This window comes from Pecten maximus, chromosome 1 (assembly GCF_902652985.1).
Source record: "Pecten maximus chromosome 1, xPecMax1.1, whole genome shotgun sequence".
Taxonomy (NCBI): Eukaryota; Metazoa; Mollusca; class Bivalvia; order Pectinida; family Pectinidae; genus Pecten; species Pecten maximus.
In genome coordinates, this window is record NC_047015.1 from 34,997,456 (window position 1) to 35,016,468 (window position 19,013).

Genomic DNA, 19,013 nt, shown 5'->3' on the forward strand with positions numbered 1-19,013 from the left:
CTTCCATTTAGTAAGAAAATAAACCTGTCCATTCTGATCATGAACTTTTACATAATAATGTTTGTATGAATTTTCACATCGATGTTTACATAAATTTTGGTAATATATATTCATGTTATGATAAGCTCTGTTACTTATGATAATAAATATCAAATTGAATGAAGTGAAATTTGCATACAGTGTATAAATACTGTCTAAATTTACTGAACCCTGAATGATCTTAAAGAAAACTTCATAGATAGGACCTGATTCCAGGATGTACTGCCCCTGATTTCATCAGAAAAACTATTTGTAGCAGACCAACTGTAAAATTCAATCTTACTCAAGGCCATTCTTCTTCTCATATATAATTATTTTTAAGTTGCATGAAAGCTGTATTCCAATGATCAAAATTTGTCTATTTGTCTGCATGAATTACCTCCCTTGTAGGTTTTGTATCATACAGACAATTTGATATGACTTCATTTTAACTGTCGTCACTTTCTACCAATCTGTTGTGTAAAAGCAACAGACAGATTAAGTGAAACAGAAATATCTAACTTTGAGTCTACCGTCTCCTTGGGGATGGAACAAGGGGATCAAGTCTTCTGTCTCCTTGGGGATGGAACAAGGGGATCAAGTCTTCCGTCTCCTTGGGGATGGAACAAGGGGATCAAGTCTTCCGTCTCCTTGGGGATGGAACAAGGGGATCAAGTCTTCCGTCTCCTTGGGGATGGAACAAGGGGATCAAGTCTTCCGTCTCCTTGGGGATGGAACAAGGGGATCAAGTCTTCCGTCTCCTTGGGGATGGAACAAGGGGATCAAGTCTTCCGTCTCCTTGGGGATGGAACAAGGGGACCTCAACCAGAGGGGCGAGATTCTCAAGCTGACAAACATGGGGTTTAAGTAGGACCCGGGAGGATCAGAACAGATCCCATTGGGGTTAATGATCAATATTCTTCAATGTTGGTCTTTTTGTGTAAGCAATTTTGACAATGCATAAATGATAATGTTGATGTGACGAGATTGAATTGTCTGTACGACATGTTACTGTGATGTCATATAGTTGATTTGACGTGATTGAATTGGCCATGTGACATAATGCATTGTTACTGTGATGTCATACAGTTTGTTTCCACCCCAGAGTGAGATAATAACATTTCACTGGTAAAATTGTGGAAACATCTCTCAAGGGTATGAGATAAGGAAATCTCACATCAGTAAAGTTGTGGATACACCTCTCAAGGGTATGAGATAAGGAAATCTCACATCAGTAAAATTGTGGATACACCTCTCAAGGGTATGAGGTAAGGAAATCTCCCATCAGTTAAGTTGTGTATACATCTCTCAAGGGTATGAGATAAGGAAATCTCCCATCAGTTAAGTTGTGGATACATCTCTCAAGGGTATGAGATAAGGAAATCTCACATCAGTAAAATTGTGGATACACCTCTCAAGGGTATGAGATAAGGAAATCTCACATCAGTAAAATTGTGGATACACCTCTCAAGGGTAAGAGATAAGGAAATCTCCCATCAGTTAAGTTGGGGATACACTTTATGAGGGTAAGAGATTTCCCTGCCTCATGGATGATAACACTTAGTAAGGTAGCATACAGCCTTAAGTGGTTTAGGATACACATCTTTACACTTATAAAATATGTAATGTTTACACCATTTAGTGTTCCTTATAAAGTAAAAAATCACACTTTAAATTTTCTGATGTGACACAAAAAATATCGCTCAAAGGGCACTTGAAGCAAGATAAAATCTTCAAACATATTTCTGTACAATTTCCACAGGCGAAATGAACATCAATTGTGTTTGTGCTGTTTAGGAAAGAATTGCCTTACAGGTAGTTGATTGGTTAATCATTTGGAACTGATGATGGAGACTGAACAGGTTGTTCCTTCCTTAGGTACAAAATATCTACCTAGGAAAGGTATCCCTGACCTGGGTGAACAAAAGCGTCATGGTTGTTGACCAATGTACGACAGGATGATTTGACGGTAACATGCCAGCATTCGTGTTAGTGTAGATGAACATTAATGTATACATATATATTTCAACATTTGAAAAGTAAAATTTATTTCTTGTTTTTTATAGATGTGCCAGTGTACCTGTAAATGTCACTCAATGTACATTAAAGATCAACAGTTCAGACTTAAATCATTTTGTTTGTAAATATTTACGCTCATGCAATTCAAATGGTCCACATAAACACACACGTTTAACTGTTTAAAAAGATGCCTAGGGGCAAAATGGCGTGATGCTTTTCTACATAGCTTTCTTTAAAAAACCCATGTTTTATTCATTTCTAAACCAGTAATTCAATGATTTACGTGTGAGGTGTTCAACCATCAGTCTATCCAAGATTATGAATGAAAATTTAACCTCTGACCTTGTCAATGCCATCTCCTGCCTTTGAAAGGTCATATAAATGTCCATTTTCACCCAACTGGTACTGAAATTAATGAATGTTTTTGTGGTAAATTATAAGTTTGTTCTTGTGGCTTCAACGTAACTGTCATCGAATGTCAACGGTCCATTTGTCAGATTATTGTTCTGGACAAAGCTCTGTACCAGGATCATTGACCCTATAACACAGAGCTGTCACGTTTGAAATGTTTATAGAGTACATGTATATTGAAGTCAGCTCTACTCTCTCCTATCCTTTTCATATCTGTGTTAATTATCAATTAATCCATGCAAATGGTCCATCACTCTATCTCTGGTTGCTTGTGAGATGTAAATTTTTACTTTTGTTTTTTTGAAGAGTCTACCTAGTTGTATTAATGAGTTGCAGAATGATGGACAGTAATTTAGTAAATGATTGACCTTGTTTCATTATAGAGGCTGAATAAATGTTCGATTATAGTACAATATTCTTAGGTCACAGCATAGATAGTAAAACAGTTTTAGAATCAATTGAAAACTTCCATGTTATTAGATACCATTATAAATAAGTTCATAACATTTTCACTATTATTTTAACAGAATTGACACAGGTTGGGGAAAAAGTAAAGATTGCAATGAAAACATCATTATTGAGTTGCTGCTTAGTGACAGGACAATGAAATATGCCTCGTACATCAGAACTTTGTAACCTACAGATATGTATGCGCTGGTGTTACAATATCGTAATTTGTCATGAATAGTGAAAAGGTCATAAAGTTATGCAATAGAATAAATTCATCAACAAAATTTTGTGCATAAAATGTTAATTAATTTCCAATGTAAATAGAAATGTAGCTCACAGGTCATCAGGCGTTATTTACATCTTGTTTAATTAAACTTGTAAAAGTATACATTATACACGACATATAAAAGTCACTATGATCTTATTAGGATTGGGTATACGTATTGGGCGGATATTTTAACTTTCATCATATTTGTCATCATGTCATTTTCGTAAATCTGGCAAAAAATCAGTATTGCTACGTAATGTATATTGTTTACAGAATTTGTCAATGTGATAAACATGTGGTCTCAAAACATATTTACAAGTGTCACAATATGTTGAGTTATTTTGATTGATATCCACATATGAGTTGCGTGGTGTTTATCATTTCTAATCTGAAGGTAGATTGTTCAATGTATTCTAGTTTTAAGTTTCTTCATTATGTATTTATTTCAGCTGTCTCCTTTCCATCTTTTTTTTTTTGTTTATATCACAGTAAGGTAGCATAAAGCCTTAATTAAGTGTCTATATCACAGAAAGGTAGCATGCATCCCTAAGTCTCTGTGTTACAGAAAGGTAGCATACCTCCTTAAGTCTCTATGTCACAGAAAGGTAGCATACCTCCTTAAGTCTCTATGGTATCCTTTCCATAAGGCTCGAATTAATAAATAAGCATACAGCCCTTGGTTTCTATATCACAGTTATGTAACAAAAATTTGTCAAGAGTATATTATATTCTTACCGTCAATGCTGTTTCTTGTGTTTATAATAGTATATGCCAAAATCTTGTCATTTCAGACTGAGTTGCTGGGAGAACAAAAAAACACAAGATGGAGGACGAACAATATGAAAAGGGTGTGGAGGATATGATAAACCTCAGGTAATGTACTTTATTTTTGTCGTATATTCCAAGGCATTCATGCTACCAATACTTCTCATTCAAGGTTTGAATTGTAAATTTTATCACATAACTCCTGTGTTGTTAAGAAACTATTAATATTTCTGATATAAAGTCAGGAAGAATTCATTTTGTTTTGAAAACATGGTATACTGATAGGTCCTGTTATTAATAAGGACAATGTGGAGACCTCGGCCAGAAGGTCTAAAGAATTTGTGAGGAAGACCAAGGAATGGCCTAAGTGGTTAGGATTAGTGTAATCTCCGTCCAGTATCTAAGTATACCGCAATTGACCACAGATAAGCCCAGGGGATATTTAAATTGGGTAAAAAATCGGTTCTCTGGACTTGTTCCGTAAGTGACTTTAGGATTTACATTGAATGAAATTCTACTCCAATCTCTTCTAACAGCCTGTTTAAACTACGTTCAGAAATTTGGGTGTGGACTTGATATAGAGAGTAAGTTTAAATAGAGGAAGAAATACGGTAACACCTAGCCACAACCTGCTGGCAGGGATCAGATATAGGAATGTATACTAGTTTTTGGCAGGTTAGGTCCCCAACCTTTAAAATCTCTATGTCCCATTTGATAGAATTTATGGTCAGTTTAAATGTTCGGGACATTACCACTGAGTATTGAATGGGTGTCTTATATAATACAGAGACATAAACACTCTTAATTCAGACTGGTTTATTGCTATGTCCTGAATCTGTATAATCTTTAAAAACAAATTTGGTCCATTTTTTGAAGTTTTAACTGCACATGACAAATATGATGAGATTAAAGATAATTAAAAAAAAATGATACATACATTCCAAGTGTAAGCTATATCGGCTTTGCTATACCTGTTCATTGGTTTTTTGATCGATTAGTTGACCCAAGTGGGTAAGGTCAGTTTTAGCCTTTAGACTATGTACATGACACAGTTTGTTCCAGTCTACCTAGCTGTACAATTAGGTACCACTCTAGTCAGTAGTAAACCTAACATAGGCTTGTGTCCTTCCATTAAAAATTAAGTGTTATATTCCAAAAAATAGAGTAAATTTTGATATAATAATGGTAGAAAATGATCTGAAATGTTTTTCATTTTATAAATCTCATTAAGTGAAAGCATCAGTTTTGAAGGACGATAGATGCCAGTGCATGACAGAGCTAACATTATGGTCACTGTGCTGACAAATGTCCATCAGTTTTAGGTAAAAACTATGGTCAGCTGACTGACCTACATTGTGTGGACCTCAGTCTAAACATGAATTATCCATTAATGGTCAGACTGACCATATATAGCAGAAGTTCAGTGTCCCTGAAGAAAACACCTACAGGTGTGACTTTATAGGACTATGATAGGTAAATGGTGTACTGTTGGTAACGCCATTGTCACGGGGCTATGTTACTGTCACCTACCTACAGGTGTGACTTTATAGGACTATGATAGGTAAATGGTGTACTGTTGGTAACGCCATTGTCACAGGGCTATGTTACTGTCACCTACCTACAGGTGTGACTTTATAGGACTATGATAGGTAAATGGTGTACTGTTGGTAATGCCATTGTCACAGGGCTATGTTACTGTCACCTACCTACAGGTGTGACTTTATAGGACTATGATAGGTAAATGGTGTACTGTTGGTAACGCCATTGTCACAGGGCTATGTTACTGTCACCTACGTACAGGTGTGACTTTATAGGACTATGATAGGTAAATGGTGTACTGTTGGTAATGCCATTGTCACAGGGCTATGTTACTGTCACCTACCTACAGGTGTGACTTTATAGGACTATGATAGGTACATGGTGTACTGTTGGTAATGCCATTGTCACGGGGCTATGTTTCTGTCACCTGTTATATATCTATGGATGGATCGTCTCCTGTCTGTACCTGTATGTGTCATACTGAGTGACAGCACCCAAATCAGCAGTTGGTATCGTCTCCTGTCTGTACCTGTATGTGTCATACTGAGTGACAGCACCCAAATCAGCAGTAGGTATCGTCTCGTGTCTGTACCTGTATGTGTCATACTGAGTGACAGCACCCAAATCAGCAGTTGGTATCGTCTCCTGTCTGTACCTGTATGTGTCATACTGAGTGACAGCACCCAAATCAGCAGTAGGTATCGTCTCCTGTCTGTACCTGTATGTGTCATACTGAGTGACAGCACCCAAATCAGCAGTAGCCAGACACTGGGCTATACTAGCTGAACGAGGCCACATTATCAACATAAAACAACTGAACGAGGCCAGACACTTGTTAATTGGCCAGATTGTAGGCATTAAACAGCTTAACTATAGGCCAGACTTGTACGTGGCATTAAGCAACTAAACTAGGACAGACTCTTGGCATTAAACAGCTGAACTAGGCCAGACTCTTGGCATTAAACAGCTGTCCTAGGCCAGACTCTTGGCATTAAACAGCTGAAATATAGGACAGACTCTTGGCATTAAACAGCTGAACTGGACAAGCTCTTGACATTTAAAACAGCTGAACTAGGCCAGACTCTTGGCATTAAACAGCTGAAATATAGGACAGACTCTTGGCATTAAACAGCTGAACTGGACAAGGCTCTTGACATTTAAAACAGCTGAACTAGGCCAGACTCTTGGCATTAAATAGCTGAAATATAGGACAGACTCTTGGCATTAAACAGCTGAAATATAGGACAGACTCTTGGCATTAAACAGCTGAAATATAGGACAGACTCTTGGCATTAAACAGCTGAACTAGGCCAGACTCTTGGCATTAAACAGCTGAACTAGGACAGACTCTTGGCATTAAACAGCTGTCCTAGGCCAGACTCTTGGCATTAAACAGCTGAAATATAGGACAGACTCTTGGCATTAAACAGCTGAAATATAGGACAGACTCTTGGCATTAAACAGCTGAAATATAGGACAGACTCTTGGCATTATACATCTGAACTAGGCAATACTTTTGGCATTAAACAGCTGAACTAGGCCAGTCTCTTGGCATTAAACAACTGAACTAGGCCAGTCACTGAACATTTAACAACTAAACTTGACCAGGCTTTGAGCATTAACTGAACTAGGCCAAACTCTCAACATTAAACACCTGAACAAGGCCAGATGCTCAGAATTTCACTCTTCACTGACTGATTGGTATAAGGAGTCTGGTTGATAACTGGCTCCCTCCATTTTCAGTGAAAGTGATGAAGGTCACATCTAACATTAATTTAATTTCCAAAAAAAGTCAGTGTGTTTCCTTGTATCTGATGCCTGGTCTTATCACAGGTAGTTAATGTTTAGTTCACGACACATGAAAGAGATCTGTTGGAACATTTCCTGTACATATACTGTCACACGTTTTTAATCTTTATTATTTTAGCCATGTTGACATGCATGTATCATTGATGTTGTTAGCATATGTGAACCGACAGTTTAATTAGATGTTAACTCGTACACAAATCATTTGGACACATGCGTCCCCAGACACAGGAGAATGTGTTATCTTGTTTTTACAAAAAGGAAAAAACATGCAAATTGTAGATTTCAATTTTTGGCAGTTCAAGTGTTATACATGATGTAAACTTGTCCCTCAGTAGAACTTATAAATGTTTGGAATGTGTTTATACTAAGTGTATGCCATGTTTGAATAAAACGGTATGTGTGTTAATCATCAGTAGAAATTTAATGTTGAAAACTTTGAAATTTATTGAATTATTGAGCTGTCTCTCCACCCAGATTTTGACATTTCTTCCGACCTGATTTTGTCGCTTCTTATAATCAACACTTTATGCCCTTAGCAGCACTAACAATTCCCTGAAGAAATAAATAGCTGTATGGTGCAGTTTTAAAAAAAGGTTTAGCTCTACTTTATCTAACTATCTATGTATAATATCATCTGCATCATTGCTACAGGAAAATAGTTATGTAGAATGTTTTCTCCACTCAAAAACCACACTAACAGTCGAATTACAATAGCATTGAATCAAAGGCAATCATTCTTGTCCACTGGCCTGTTGTTTAAAACTAATGTTAAAGAGTTCAGGTGCACCAGGTGTACAGAGATAATTAGCATATCTTTCTAATTACAAGGTGAACAAATTATCTTTAATGTTTGTTTACCTTTGTTTAAGTTTGATTGAATTTGAAAGTTAGTCCAAAGAAAATTTAACAAAAGGTATTTTCTTTAGAAATTGATCATGTTTGCTATACATATATATTTCTATTCAGCACTAAGATATTGGAGTCTTCCTAATTTTGCTATATTTTTGTAGTTATATTCTAATTAACAGACAGGCTGTTACATTGGTTTAAAAAGTTCAAAAAACATTCAAAAGATTTTAGTCTTTATTTAGAATTTTAAAAATAAAATAAAATTGAATATAAGTAGTTTACTGGTATATCAATATGCCCAGGTGTGTCTCATTACCGTACTTATTACAAAAGGCACTTCTCCAATTTTATTCTGTTAATTAAGTATCTAATTGTTTAAGGTTTCACTGCAACATGTCGGTTCATAATGTTGTTTTCCTGTGTTTTGTTTGGATATTATTTTTTGAGAAAACTTTTGGGTGAAAAATGTATGCTTAAATTAAACCTCCAGATCAAAATATAATTACAAAATATAAACTACTATCTCGATTATAAATTTCTACTTGGGCTATACAATATTCTCTGTCCTGACGACCTCCGAACACTCCCTGGAAGGTTGGGCCCTGTGACTGGAAGGTTGGGCCCTGTGACGTCGGTAAAACATCCAATATATTTGAAGTTGTTCAATAAACATACATATTTACGCACATTATGTTTGTGGTTTACAAGTTGTAAACAAACCTAAGTTAACATTAGCATGGTCTGTAATCCTTTCTATTCATATAACATATGGTTAGGACACATCTCTAACTCGTAGGCGCGTACGGCCATTTTGTGACAAATCACATGTTGCGTTTTCCATCCATACTGTTAAGTGTTGTTTCATCAAAGTGTTAACATATTCGTCAAAAAACACACATAAGATCTGTAAAGTTATTTTAAAAAATCTTGATTTTAATTCTACACATTTAAGAGTTACAACTCACTGATGTTGATGTTATGCCATTAATCTGGGACTACTTATGTGACAGCAGAGATGTTGTTTTTTTCCCTTCTGTTTTACATACGTGTAGACTTGCTCAGTGATCATCAAAAAGATGGATTGCTTTTGACATGTATAATACTGACGTTAGATTAGCTTTAATACACTCTGTGTCATGTCATGTATCATATGTTAATGACACCTTAAACATTCCAATCATTGCAAAATATGTACCTTTGTAGAAAAGGAAATCAGATTGAAAAGAGTTTTAAAAGATTCAATGCTGTCTGCAAAATTACAAAATATGGCCCACATTTTTAGCCCACCATCATCAGATGGTGGGCTATTCAAATCGCCCTGCGTCCGTGGTCCGTCGTCCGTCCGTCCCTCCGTCCGTCCGTCCGTCCGTAAACAATTCTTGTTATGGCTAATCCTCAGAAAGTACTGAAGGGATCTTTCTCAAATTTCATATGTAGGTTCCCCTTGGTGCCTAGTTATGCATATTGCATTTTGAGACCAATCGGAAAACAACATGGCCGACAGGCAGCCATCTTGGATTTTGACAAGTGAAGTTCGTTATCGCTATTTCTGAGAAAGTGCAGAAGGGATCTTTCTCAAATTTCATATGTAGGTTCCCCTTGGTGCCTAGTTATGCATATTGCATTTTGAGACCAATCGGTAAGCAACATGGCCGATAGGCAGCCATCTTGGATTTTGACAATTGAAGTTTGTTATCGCTATTTCTGAGAAAGTACTGAAGGGATCTTTCTCAAATTTCATATGTAGGTTCCCCTTGGTGCCTAGTTATGCACATTGCATTTTGAGACCAATCGGAAAACAACATGGCCGCCAGGCAGCCATCTTGGATTTTGACAATTGAAGTTTGTTATCGCTAATCCTCAGAAAGTACTGAAGGGATCTTTCTCAAATTTCATATGTAGGTTCCCCTTGGTGCCTAGTTATGCATATTGCATTTTGAGACCAATCGGTAAGCAACATGGCCGATAGGCAGCCATCTTGGATTTTGACAATTGAAGTTTGTTATCGCTATTTCTGAGAAAGTACTGAAGGGATCTTTCTCAAATTCCATATGTAGGTTCCCCTTGGTGCCTTGTTATGCATATTGCATTTTGAGACCAATCGGAAAACAACATGGCCAACAGGCAGCCATCTTGGATTTTGACAATTGAAGTTTGTTATCGCTAATCCTCAGAAAGTACCAAAGGGATCTTTCTCAAATTTCATATGTAGGTTCCCCTTGGTGCCTAGTTATGCATATTGCATTTTGAGACCAATCGGAAAACATCATGGCCGACAGGCAGCCATCTTGGATTTTGACAATTGAAGTTCGTTATCGCTATTTCTGAGAAAGTTATGAAGGGATCTTTCTCAAATTTCATATGTAGGTTCCCCTTTGTGCCTAGTTATGCATATTGCATTTTGAGACCAATCGGTAAGCAACATGGCCGACAGGCAGCCATCTTGGATTTTGACAATTGAAGTTTGTTATCGCTATTTCTCAGAAAGTACTGAAGGGATCTTTCTCAAATTTCACATGTAGGTTTCCCTTGGTGCCTAGTTATGCATATTGCATTTTGAGACCAATCGGAAAACAACATGGCCGACAGGCAGCCATCTTGGATTTTGACAATTGAAGTTTGTTATCGCTATTTCTCAGAAAGTAATGAAGGGATCTTTCCCAAATGTCATATGTAGGTTCCCCTTGGTGCCTAGTTATGCATATTGTATTTTGAGACCAATCGGAAAACAGCATGGCCAACAGGCAGCCATCTTGGATTTTGATAATTGAAGTTTGTTATCGCTATTTCTGAGAAAGTACTGAAGGGATCTTTCTCAAATTTCACATGTAGGTTCCCCTTGGTGCCTAGTTATGCATATTGCATTTTGAGACCAATCGGAAAACAACATGGCCGACAGGCAGCCATCTTGGATATTGATAATTGAAGTTTGTTATCGCTATTTCTCAGAAAGTAATGAAGGGATCTTTCCCAAATTTTATATGTAGGTTCCCCTCGGGGACATTTTGAGACCAATTAGAAAACAACATGGCCGACAGGCAGCCATCTTGGATTTTGACAATTGAAGTTCGTTATCGCTATTTCTGAGAAAGTTATGAAGGGATCTTTCTCAAATTTCATATGTAGGTTCCCCTTTGTGCCTAGTTATGCATATTGCATTTTGAGACCAATCGGTAAGCAACATGGCCGACAGGCAGCCATCTTGGATTTTGACAATTGAAGTTTGTTATCGCTATTTCTCAGAAAGTACTGAAGGGATCTTTCTCAAATTTCACATGTAGGTTTCCCTTGGTGCCTAGTTATGCATATTGCATTTTGAGACCAATCGGAAAACAACATGGCCGCCAGGCAGCCATCTTGGATTTTGACAATTGAAGTTTGTTATCGCTATTTCTCAGAAAGTAATGAAGGGATCTTTCCCAAATGTCATATGTAGGTTCCCCTTGGTGCCTAGTTATGCATATTGTATTTTGATACCAATCGGAAAACAACATGGCCAACAGGCAGCCATCTTGGATTTTGATAATTGAAGTTTGTTATCGCTATTTCTGAGAAAGTACTGAAGGGATCTTTCTCAAATTTCACATGTAGGTTACCCTTGGTGCCTAGTTATGCATTTTGAGACCAATCGGAAAACAACATGGCCGCCAGGCAGCCATCTTGGATATTGATAATTGAAGTTTGTTATCGCTATTTCTCAGAAAGTAATGAAGGGATCTTTCCCAAATTTTATATGTAGGTTCCCCTCGGGGACATTTTGAGACCAATCAGAAAACAACATGGCCGACAGGCAGCCATCTTGGGTTTTGACAATTGAAGTTTGTTATCGCTATTTCTCAGAAAGTAATGAAGGGATCTTTCCCAAATGTCATATGTAGGTTCCCCTTAGTGCTTAGTTATGCATATTGTATTTTGAGACCAATCGGAAAACAACATGGCCAACAGGCAGCCATCTTGGATTTTGATAATTGAAGTTTGTTATCGCTATTTCTGAGAAAGTACTGAAGGGATCTTTCTCAAATTTCACATGTAGGTTCCCCTTGGTGCCTAGTTATGCATATTGCATTTTGAGACCAATCGGAAAACAACATGGCCGACAGGCAGCCATCTTGGATATTGATAATTGAAGTTTGTTATCGCTATTTCTCAGAAAGTACTGAAGGGATCTTTCCCAAATTTTATATGTAGGTTCCCCTCGGGGACATTTTGAGACCAATCGGAAAACAACATGGCCGACAGGCAGCCATCTTGGATTTTGACAATTGAAGTTTGTTATCGCTATTTCTCAGAAAGTAATGAAGGGATCTTTCCCAAATGTCATATGTAGGTTCCCCTTGGTGCCTAGTTATGCATATTGTATTTTGAGACCAATCGGAAAACAGCATGGCCAACAGGCAGCCATCTTGGATTTTGATAATTGAAGTTTGTTATCGCTATTTCTGAGAAAGTACTGAAGGGATCTTTCTCAAATTTCACATGTAGGTTCCCCTTGGTGCCTAGTTATGCATATTGCATTTTGAGACCAATCGGAAAACAACATGGCCGACAGGCAGCCATCTTGGATATTGATAATTGAAGTTTGTTATCGCTATTTCTCAGAAAGTAATGAAGGGATCTTTCCCAAATTTTATATGTAGGTTCCCCTCGGGGACATTTTGAGACCAATTAGAAAACAACATGGCCGACAGGCAGCCATCTTGGATTTTGACAATTGAAGTTCGTTATCGCTATTTCTGAGAAAGTTATGAAGGGATCTTTCTCAAATTTCATATGAAGGTTCCCCTTTGTGCCTAGTTATGCATATTGCATTTTGAGACCAATCGGTAAGCAACATGGCCGACAGGCAGCCATCTTGGATTTTGACAATTGAAGTTTGTTATCGCTATTTCTCAGAAAGTACTGAAGGGATCTTTCTCAAATTTCACATGTAGGTTTCCCTTGGTGCCTAGTTATGCATATTGCATTTTGAGACCAATCGGAAAACAACATGGCCGCCAGGCAGCCATCTTGGATTTTGACAATTGAAGTTTGTTATCGCTATTTCTCAGAAAGTAATGAAGGGATCTTTCCCAAATGTCATATGTAGGTTCCCCTTGGTGCCTAGTTATGCATATTGTATTTTGATACCAATCGGAAAACAACATGGCCAACAGGCAGCCATCTTGGATTTTGATAATTGAAGTTTGTTATCGCTATTTCTGAGAAAGTACTGAAGGGATCTTTCTCAAATTTCACATGTAGGTTACCCTTGGTGCCTAGTTATGCATTTTGAGACCAATCGGAAAACAACATGGCCGCCAGGCAGCCATCTTGGATATTGATAATTGAAGTTTGTTATCGCTATTTCTCAGAAAGTAATGAAGGGATCTTTCCCAAATTTTATATGTAGGTTCCCCTCGGGGACATTTTGAGACCAATCAGAAAACAACATGGCCGACAGGCAGCCATCTTGGGTTTTGACAATTGAAGTTTGTTATCGCTATTTCTCAGAAAGTAATGAAGGGATCTTTCCCAAATGTCATATGTAGGTTCCCCTTAGTGCTTAGTTATGCATATTGTATTTTGAGACCAATCGGAAAACAACATGGCCAACAGGCAGCCATCTTGGATTTTGATAATTGAAGTTTGTTATCGCTATTTCTGAGAAAGTACTGAAGGGATCTTTCTCAAATTTCACATGTAGGTTCCCCTTGGTGCCTAGTTATGCATATTGCATTTTGAGACCAATCGGAAAACAACATGGCCGACAGGCAGCCATCTTGGATATTGATAATTGAAGTTTGTTATCGCTATTTCTCAGAAAGTACTGAAGGGATCTTTCCCAAATTTTATATGTAGGTTCCCCTCGGGGACATTTTGAGACCAATCAGAAAACAACATGGCCGACAGGCAGCCATCTTGGATTTTGACAATTGAAGTTTGTTATCGCTATTTCTGAGAAAGTACTGAAGGGATCTTTCTCAAATTTCATATATAGGTTCCCCTTGCTGCCTAGTTATGCATATTGCATTTGAGACCAATCGGAAAACAACATGGTCGACAGGCAGCCATCTTGGATTTTGACAATTGAAGTTTGTTATCGCTATTTCTCAGAAAGCACTGAAGGGATCTTTCTCAAATTTCATATGTAGGTTCCTCTTGGTGCCTAGTTATGCATATTGCATTTTGAGACCAATCGGAAAACAACATGGACAATAGGCAGCCATCTTGGATATTGACAATTGAAGTTTGTTATCGCTATTTCTCAGAAAGTACTGAAGGAATCTTCCTCAAATTTCATATGTAGGTTTCCCTCAGTGCGTAGTTATGCATATTGGGACCAATCCGAAAACAACATGGCCGACAGACAGCCATTATCGCTAAATCTTAAATTCTATATATAATAGGTTCCCCTGTTTTGAAAAGTACTAGCTATAGAGGGCTGTTTCTGAATTTACACAGATTAGTAAGACTTAGAGGAAGGGAAAAGTAGAGAAAAGATCAATCTGACATGGAACCTATAAAGATCATTCAATGGTGGGCGCCAAGATCCCTCTGGGATCTCTTGTTTATGTAATCATTTCCTTGTAATTTTCTCACACAAAGTATGAAATTCTTTGTCAAAAGATAGAAACTCTAGATAATTTTCTAGCTCATACAAACTTTTCAATAGATAGTCTGTGTATAGTATATATAAAATAAGGTGCATATTTCTTTTTTATTGAAACGTGTAAACATGAATCAACTAATCTGTCTATTTTGTATACAATGATGACCTTTGACCTCAATCTTTTTGAATAGATTACTGAATGAAGTTTGCTAGTTTATATATTTCTTTATTTAGACTCATCATCACGGTCTTAACAAATTGAATTTTTCAAATTTTATTGAGTGAGATGAATGAAATCTGAGGTAGTTAATGGTTTTCTGTGACATATTAAGTGAATACATTTGAATACATAAATACTTTACCACTACAAAAGACGGAACATCTTGTTTGAAATATGTATACAGTATATATATACAGCATGTAAATATAAATGATGTATCACAAAACTTCTCCATTTCATAGACAATCTATAAGAAGGTATATAACAATGTCCACAGCTAGATTTGTTTATGTGGGTTTTTATGATTACGGTAAATGTGTCCTAATTTTGATAGACATATAGTATGAAATGTCGGTATAAGGGACAGTAAGGTTTAATAACATTATGCTTGCTTCATCTGTTTTTGGCAACTGTACACTTTAACATATTTTAGAAAAGGATGAAGTGAAGTTTCGAACCATAATAATTTTCAACAATAATATTACGTATGATTTGTTGAACCCCGCAAAAATGTGGACGGGCAGCAGGTATATTCCTATTTCGTTCATCCATCCATACAAGATCTTGGAGACTTTGCATTTCGCTCTGTTAAGGTGAACTGCTTTGTATGCCATATAATAATAAGATTAACTTCTAAACTAAGGAGTGCTATACTATTATGTAGAAATATAGGTCACTGTGACATATAAAATCATTTATATATCAATCTTAATGTATTGCTTTAAAGGATAGCGAAATATTTCATATCTTACCATATTTATGAATTATTTTTATTTCTTTTAACAGTGTTCTGGATGAAGGCACAATTCTCCACAACCTCCAGGCTAGATATGAAAGGGAGCATATTTATGTAAGTCAAATTTTATAGTCATTACCATTCAGATAAAGATGTTTGGATATTTTTCAACATGGCCCTAGGCACACATTTCATTGTTGTGTTTATGCAGGATGTGGTTTGATGCTGGTGTACACTGGTATACCTATGACTGTCACAAGACGTCATGGGAAATGTTAGGTCTAGTGAAAGTGTCCACGAATGATGATGTAGGACTTGAGCTCTCCAGTTGTAGCTTGGCTTTCCAGTAAAGTTTGTGAAATTCAAAGTTTCTGTTCAGTGGTCTCATTAGGGTCAACAAGAAAGACAAGGACACTATTTCAGATATGTCTATCAATTGTTTGATTTGTTGACAGACTAAAGATTTGCTAGTTTACACAATATTTAGGTATTTAAACATTTCTGATTAGACAATCTGGTGGACTGATAAAGAAAAAAACTATTAAAGAAAAAAGAAAGATTTCATTTACTGCATAGAAAGGTTTACATAATAGTGTTTTTAATTTGTGTAGAAGTTAATAAATGCATGATTAATTAATTTGCTCAAAATGTCACTAGAAATATGAGAAAATTTTGTGGGGGAAAAAAATTCATGGGATATCAGCCTTAAGTGTACAAATGGAATTTCATAATATCATGCCCAGGATATATGCTCATTGCCTGTTACAGAAGAATAATCATTTTGTCTGGTTGAGAAAAAGAAAAAAATGGCTGTTATCTCAGATTTTAAATATCTGTTACTTAGATTGAAACGATTAAAATCATTATAGACGGGTATTCCTATCCTGATTTTGCAGCTTTCTGCTCAACAAAAGTGGTTCCCAAGTACATATCAAGTGTATTCTTTATTTGCTCTTCTGCTGTCAAGGTGAAAGGCAGAAGGATTAAAATTGTGCTGTCAGAATGCACATTGAGAATTCAATGCTTTACAGTTTTCAATGTGCATTTTTTTCTTCCGGGTTAAAATATGTGTTTTTTGGGGGGTATATTTTTATACTGCGGCATGCCTGATGTTGAAGTCTAATTCAATTGGATGTTTACTTTGTCTTCTAAAGCTTTTCTTTATCAGTTACAAACAAAGCAGGTTTAAATTTCAATTAGTTTTTATACACTTTGTTATGAGAAAATTGTTTCTAACTCTCGACCGAAAATCCATTCTATGGTGGGCGGGGAGATCCACCTCACAGAGATATCAAAAGCATTTTGTCCCTTAATGAAAATAATATACCACTACCCACAATTTCTATGAATTTTTCCCAGTTCTAACAAATAATATCAATTTAATACAGAACACAACATTAGTGGCTTTTTCACTATTAAAATTTTACCAATTTTTTAAGCGATTTTGGTAGCACATATGTAATAGACAATTTTCTTCAACAACTTTGCTACTGTAGTCGGACTTCAGGGGCAATTTTAAAGTAAAAATGTTTAACTTGGATGAGATTTATGTTGTGACATGAAAGGTTGTAAATTGAAAATATACTTTTAATTTGAAATAAAATGGAAATAAAAAATCGGCCATATCATGTAATGGGTAGATAAAGGGGAGAGAGTCGCATGTAACAGTAAGTTAAATGGTCAGTTTTGTTCTTGTCTTGACAGACGTTTGTGGGAAGTATCCTGGCATCGGTCAATCCCTACAAGATGTTCAATATCTATGGCCGAGACATGGTCAAGAAGTATGAGGGACAACCACTTGGAAGCTTACCACCGTAAGTTATCAACACATATCACATACAAATCTTATCATCATCAATCAACCATGTTTGCATCTTGATAAAATTTATATTTGTTCTTGATGTTTTCTCATATATCATCAATCATTCTCATCCTTTTTTTGTATCTTGATTATATCTATGTCTTTTGGAGAGTGAATCAATTAATTAAGTCTAGCCAATCGGAATTTACCTGTTATTGAGGAAAAACTGGATTTGTAAAAGAATCCATGCTGTAGTTTCCTGTTTTGATTGTATGAAACCAGACAATATGATATGGAAATTAATAAGAAAAAATATCACAATAACAAATGTATTGCTTAAAGTTTATGGCTATGGTTGTAAAGCTAATTTGCATAATATATGCAAATACATGAAAGTTTGTAGACTTTGTAAGCCTGAGTCTGGCTTAATTAACATTAAGATACGAAAATAAGTTTTTAGTTAAAAAATAAGAGAACTTACTGTTGTAATTGTGTGTTAGCCAAAGGAAACTTCAAAGGATTGTAAATGTTTGTATGTGTATTTTAAGAGACAGAAAATTGAAAAGAGTTGAATTAAAGAAAAAAGCTTCATATTTTAAATCTTGATTCTCATTCCTTTCCATCAGATAGAGTATTGAACAACAGGTAATGGTAGGGAAATTTGATATTTCTGTAAAAGAGCAAATTTCATCTGTAAAATCAAATGGAGGGTTACATTTATACTTACAAGGTCAAATACGCTACCAACTTAATTTTTTTCAGATTGAACATTGCTTGCTGTGATTTAATCTATGTAGAGTGACTTTTAATTTTTTAATCAATGTACCAGTAATTGTAGCAATGGTGACAAATCATGGCATTCAGATGTCTAGACATGTGCTAGATAATTTTATCTTTTCTATAAACACAAGTTCTAAATAAGGCATTGCTTGTGATATGGCCGTCATCTGTTCAAATAAAAAACAATAGGGTGTTGGACTTATTACCAAGCATTGTCTTGTCACAGTACAAATTTGTTGGTTCAATGAAATATGCCTCTTTTCAAATGTAAACAGAGAACTTAACAGTACAAAAAATCGGTGAAAATCGCAGCAATACAATTTTGAATAGCTAAATAAACCACAGACTTTATCCTGTAATAAAAATTCAGATTTAGGCAAGGAGAAAACTATTATTGCTACCATTATGAAAACAGTTATATATGCTTGCAGGATATGTAGGTCATAAAGAACTTGGCTCAACCTCTGTGCTTTATGTGAAGTTTTTATACACACACAGCATTTCAGGTAGACGTCAGTTCAACAGAAAATTATGATGAATAATTTATCAGATAGATTATCCTAGCAGTGTCCATAATTGAAAAAATCCTTCCAAGAGCGAGAGAAATGTATTGATATGAGCTGTCCCAGACCGGTATTGTTTGGTTTAACTAACACTCTTGTTACAGTAGATTATGAACAAAGAAGGATATTGTCGATAAACATCAACAATTCTTAGCCACACAGCACAATAAACGCAGCATATATTCCTTACTACACT

General features: G+C 36.1%; 1 protein-coding gene across 1 annotated transcript in view; it reads left to right on the plus strand.

Annotated features, from left to right (window-relative positions):
* The window catches only part of LOC117331724 (unconventional myosin-XV-like), a 134,551-nt gene that overhangs the window by 42,478 nt on the left and 73,060 nt on the right, over positions 1 to 19,013 (plus strand). The window contains exons 3-5 of the mRNA XM_033890615.1: positions 3,958 to 4,039; positions 15,724 to 15,787; positions 17,378 to 17,487. Of these exons, the coding sequence (XP_033746506.1) occupies positions 3,990 to 4,039; positions 15,724 to 15,787; positions 17,378 to 17,487 (224 nt within the window). The 5' untranslated portion in view covers positions 3,958 to 3,989. The remainder of the gene's footprint in view (positions 1 to 3,957; positions 4,040 to 15,723; positions 15,788 to 17,377; positions 17,488 to 19,013) is intronic.